Source organism: Bicyclus anynana, chromosome 17, assembly GCF_947172395.1.
Source record: "Bicyclus anynana chromosome 17, ilBicAnyn1.1, whole genome shotgun sequence".
In the NCBI taxonomy this organism is placed as follows: Eukaryota; Metazoa; Arthropoda; class Insecta; order Lepidoptera; family Nymphalidae; genus Bicyclus; species Bicyclus anynana.
Window position 1 is genome coordinate 3,776,907 of NC_069099.1, and position 6,098 is coordinate 3,783,004.

At 35.3% G+C, this 6,098-nt stretch overlaps 1 protein-coding gene across 1 annotated transcript; it reads right to left on the bottom strand.

Moving 5' to 3' along the window:
- Positions 1 to 1,067: 1,067 nt before the first annotated feature.
- LOC112044655 (uncharacterized) lies at positions 1,068 to 1,979 on the bottom strand. The gene has a single exon (XM_024080560.2). The coding sequence runs from the start codon at positions 1,977 to 1,979 to the stop codon at positions 1,344 to 1,346; it is 636 nt and encodes a 211-aa protein (XP_023936328.2). The 3' UTR covers positions 1,068 to 1,343.
- Positions 1,980 to 6,098: the final 4,119 nt, after the last annotated feature.

Genomic DNA, 6,098 nt, shown 5'->3' on the forward strand with positions numbered 1-6,098 from the left:
ATAATTTGACTGTGCTTTGTTCCTACATTGACTGCTTTTGCCAAGACGTGTAAAATATTAAATTTGTATATCTTGTTCAATAGAGCAAAATAATTTAGTGCTAGTATTAATATAACAATACATTATTACACAATTTTGTTATAGACTTTCTCTCGTATATAAAAAAACTCATCTCAAAAACTCCTGGCCAAAGTAATATTCATATAAGTAAAATTTAAAATTATAGGCAAATATATTTTTCAGCGTACTCAATCTATACTAATATAGACTGAACTGTTTGAAGAGTTTACTGAAGAGTTTGTTTGTTTGTTTATTTGTTCGTTTGTTTGTATGATTGAACGCGCTAATCTAAGGAACTACTGGTCCGATTTTAAAAATTCTTTCAGTGTTAGATAGCCCATTCATCGAGGAACGCTATAGGTTATATATTATCCCTGTATTCATACAGAAACGGGAACAACGCGAGTGGAACCGCGCGGCATCAGCTAGTTTGATATAAAACACTTTTCAACAAATAAACAGATTGGTCAAGATCGCTTATATTCGTTTCTTCTACTTTTATGCCCGATTAGTTTTGACCAGAAGTTTGGTTCACGCCGCCTTGCATGACCAGCTCATGACTAAGGGTCTCATATGGGTTCGAAACTAGTCGGGCATACTCCAACGTTGGCTCACGTCAGTTTAATCCGTGACTTATAATCTTCAATAGTAGAGGTAGAGTTTGTGATGTTGTAGGTTGTACTTTAAATCTCTGGATCTACTGAACCGACTTAGAAATTTCTTTTAAATCTAGAAAGCCACGTTATTTGTGAGTGTCATAGGCTACATTTTATCCCCGTATTCTCACGACAACGGTAACTACGCGGGTGAAACCGTGGGGCGTCGTCTAGTAATTTAATATGAATAACACAATGGTTTAAATTCTTCATTTTAGTACCTAATAATTCTTTATTTTTCATTGTTACAACTGTTGTGGACAATAGTTTTACGCACAACATATATAATAATATATACGTCGCTCACATTCTGTTTGAATAAACATTGATTCAATTAATCAGTCCCACAAGCATTACACTATGCGCAAATATCCCTTTTCCTCCTTTCTCTGAGTTTCCTCACACATTCCGATTTGACATTTTTCTTTTCCCTCTATAGCGCGTTTTATTTTTATGGCCTTGTCTTTTCGAATATTTCCCGTTGCCGCGCCCCGTTGTAATTCCAAAGAATTTCCAAATATTCGCCAGAATATCCTTCGTGCTACAGCGCCGATGGATTCGAAATACGTAAATACAAGTGAGAGAAAAAAGAATAGGGATTGTAACAAGTTTATTCGATGAAACGTTTCAGTTGGTACACAAGGTGCTTACGTCAGATCTGATAGTGCTCGTACTGTGAATGCCTTTTCGGTTTTCAGTGTTTTTGAATAAAGCCCTTAGTTGTTCACGTAGTTCGCTACCAAAGAGGATGGTTTCGTAGGACACTGACCTCTTGACTTTCAACAAATTCGGCAGAATGTTTTCAGGTGTAAATGTTTTACCGTTTCTTCCCAGCGATTTCTTCTGCTCTCGTGTGTGGCGTCCAACGAATGACTGACTGGATGATATCGATAGTTGCAGAAGTGTTGCCGCATAAGCAGTCAAGGCTCTAACTCCGTACAGTACAACAAACATGAATAGCGAAAACCCTGCGATAAAATAGTTCTTCTCAATCTGGTGAAGGGCTAACATCTTCTCAAATTCGTTGAGGACATTGTTTGTTATCAATAAGTGTATTTTTTTCAATGGTGAAATAATTCCGAGATACGCAACTGCCCCAAAATACAATAGTATTCCAAGGTAATACAAACTTTTGTAGTTTTTGACCATATTATTCAAAGCTCTGGTCGTCTTCCGGACATCGTTGACGGGGTTCAGAAACACAAGAGTACTGGTCATCTGAAACATGAGCAGGCAACTGAGGACAATGCAACTGGGGTCCATTTTTTTTGCTTTTGTTTTTGATGTGACTGAGTAATTAATTTCGTTATGGCATGGTGGAAGTTTAAATAATAAAGCAGAATTTAAAAATCCATATAGTTTTGCAGCGTCAAATTGATGATGACATTTTGGTATCACGATAAATGTCACGCTGTTCGTTTTGTGACTACTTTTTTTTATTTTTGAGGAATCTATGCTAATAGAGGTTTAATTTAATAATTACTTGAAAATGAGATTCTTACTATTTACCGACTTCGTAAATAATATAAATTGTTACTTCCTTTGTTGTATCATAACAGAGGAATCGTAATAATTTTACAAGCGTTTCGGTTGTTTGTTGGTAAGCCTGATTTGAAATAAATTCATTACGAATTTGACTTCTTTTAAAGGAACACAAAAAAATATATAATGTTTTTTTAATCGATAGACGAAATAAAACACAAATAATTATGAATATAGTATATTTCATGTTTTCGGTTACATTGTCAAGGTGTAATGAGACAATTTTATTAAAAAAAGTGGGTACATTTTACAACCAAATAATTAAATTAAGAATTAAAAATACTGTGCCTTCCAACTGTATCTTGCCTTTTTCCCCGAAGTATAGTAGTATATTTTGATATAATATAATAAACTTCTACTCTGTGTAGGTTTCAACCCATTATTTGATTTAAAATATAGCTAATATTATGTTAATATCTTCTTGTATTCTAATATTTTATCATCCTAGAATGCTAAACCGATTTTGTATATTGAAGTGGCTCCCAGTCTGTCGTCAGGCAACATTTTAATTTATCAAAAACATTGAAGAGCGTACACGTTTACATTTCTTGATTGAAATTCCTTATCAAGCATCCTCAACGTATCGAAGGGGTAACACGAACTCTGTACCTGGTAAAACAAAATAACGAAGGAAGTGCGGCACAGCAAAGCATATATTGTGCCGTGAAACATATTCTGTTTCAGCCTCCCCTTCATTTGTTACGCTTCCGTGTGAGGGAGTGAGACGGCGTGTACCTCTGTCCCTTATCTCGCACGTGCTACAGGGTGCTTCCACCGTCGTTTATCGCGGCTATTACCTATGTCGATTCAATTATGTTGAACTGTTGACTCCGCGGACAATGTTTTCAAGGTTTATTGTTGAAAAAAAGCCTTTGAAATGAATGGGGTGGAATTTAATTAGTTATTACAATGAGGTAACATTGTTTATGTATTATCAAGAGTCATTTTCAATATCAGTCTTTTTCCATGGCCCACTTAGTATTCCTACAGCAACGGAAACTACATGGATAAGACCATGGGGCATCTGTCCCGGTCATTATCATTAAAATAAATAGCGTTCGTAAAAGAGTTTAAACACTATCACCTACCAGATTTGCAAATGCGCGCCATAGCTCCATGTCTCCTATAAGCTTTTCCTATAAGCTATTTCTATAAAGGAAACTTAACCCTGCAAGTCCCACCTTATAGGATTACCTTATAGGAGGCACTTTTACCATCGCTATCTATTTTAATGATAATGACCGGGGCAGATGCCCCACGGTTTTATCCGTGTAGTTTCCGTTCCTGTAGGTTAATAATATAAAAGAAAGCCTATGACACTCACAACTAAAGTGGTTTTTTATTGGTTAGAGAGTTTTCAAAACCAATTAGATTGATCAAGAGATATCTCTACAACCTCACAAACTTTACTTCTTTATAATATTAATCATCGTTATCAGCCAATGGATGTCCATATGATGGAGTTGTTAATATTAAATATACTCGTAGATTAAATACTTAATCATTTTATTAAATTTATACATTAACAAAAATTGATTAGCATATAGGTTAGTGTAATAAAATTCAAACGCTGAACGAATCCAGTCCACGTCACAATACATCATTTGGTAAATGGACTGTAAGTAGATTACTTGGTTTGCTCGTCAGCTTTTAGCAATCAATTTCCCGCTGAGATTAACTGGGCTCATATTTTATATGGAAAGTATGAGCATAATTATAACGGGAAGTATTGTTTGCTTTCATTTATGCTGGTGATTTACATTCCGCCTTGCTTTCGGCGGTTGTAAGTTTCGAGAAGATGGCGTATACATTTTAATCACTTATTTTTTAATTCTCAATAGATTATGCCATCCTTTTATGATCCATAGACTTGCGTTTGATAACGATCAAAGCACTGCTAGCCTATTTACCATTTTAGTCTTTATTATCAACCTATTAAAATAAACATCAAATCAGTTGACAAAATGTCATTTACCGCAAGTAAGCACCGGATGTCATTTGTTACTTAGAATCTCAATGACGCGCTTGCTTAGAAAGTGCCTATTACAATTGACAGTACAACTAGATTGACTTTTCTTTCCAAAATTGTTTTTCATCAAAGCCTTCTATTTCTTGATCGTGATACTTTATCACGTCAATAACGAAATAGAATTATTCCTCATTCCTCTCATAAAGTGATATGTCCAAAAAAGTGAGAATTTGAAATTGACGGTGTTAGAAAAACTGCTTTGTGATGCCAAGTTCTTGGAGGACTGAGTTGTTGTTTCGGAACTGTGCCCAGGTTATGCCAAGCATTCTTCTCCAGCACCACATTTCTAAAGCATTCTTTAGCCTTCGTAAAGCCTAATTGATATAAACTAAATACGTTGTATTTGACTTATATAAAGAACACGAGAACTCGTCAGGCGAACACAAGGGCTGAAGCATTAAGTGTTGTATATCGTTTTAACTGATATCACCTGGACTAATCAAGCGCGCAAAAATAAAGTAAATTCTTAGTTTAAAGGAAATAGTTCTGGGTTATTTGACTTTCACTACTAATACTAATAGGGAAAGGTATATAAATGTTAAACGTATAAGGATTTTCAAAATTGAATCTAAACCCTTAACCGAAGAACCATTGGGGCTTATACGGGTATACTTAGTCTAGGCTAAAACTTACCGCAACGCAGAACTTTCTGCAGTAATCAACACCAACTAAGACAGGGAAGATCAAGTAAAAAAAAAAAGCAACTAAAAGAATTTTTAAGCACATTCGAGCATTCGCGTCACGTATTCCAGTAAGTTACGTACTCGTATATCGATTTAAGCTCCAGCCGCGGAGCGTGAAGCCAAAAAGGGGAATCATATGTAAAGGCTCTCGGAGTCGGAAAAATTAGAATAATACAAAAGTGGTGCGTTTTATATGGTCTGGCAAATTTGGGACTCCTTCGCGACTCTAAGATAATCGCATCACGCTCCGACCGCTCATTTATTCTCGAATACATGGCGGCTTTTTTTCTCCTTTCGGTCGTAAAAACCTTAAGGGGTTAGAATAAAACGCATATATTATGGAGTTTAGAGTTGGTGATTTAGAAGAAATGTTCATTGGTATATAATGTGGGGAATATTATGATCGTTAGAAAGTTTTTAGTGCTCGTCCGTGCGTTGCTATGTTCTTGTTCTTTTACTAGTGTGACATTAGTATATTTTAGCAACTAGATGGTTTCCCCGTGGTCGTTGGGGTCAAAAATATGGTTCACGCTAATAACATAGCTTTCCATTATTAAAGGTTTTTTTAAATCTGTCTAAATTAACCAACATCTTAAATTCATTGTACATAATATTTTATCCATTTAATTTGTCAATTAAATTGATAAAATATTATGTACAATGTATTACTATTAATGTCGACGATTCTTAACCTTATTTACATCATCATCATATAAGTTCTTGGACGCCCACTGCAGAACATTTTTTAAACAGGTCTTTTGTAAGGACAAATACTATGTCAGATTGTTTGAAACACAACCTCATTTACATTCAAATATCAGCAGTCTACGGAAAGTTTGCCTAGCAGGGCATATTCCTTTATTATCAGACTTTATATTTCCATCAGAGGGCCTGTAATACGATTGACCCTTGTCCCTTTGTGGACGTTTGGGAACCTTTCATCTCTAATACGTCGCAAAATGAAAGTCAAAGATAGAAAAGATTAAAGCGGCTAGCACTAACCACATGACACGTGCAATTTACGCATTGGTTTATCCAACTATTATCGTCTAACTTTATTGACCACTTTGACTAACTTTATCGAACTTTTCGACTAACTTTATCGACCATTTTGACTAACTTGTCGAC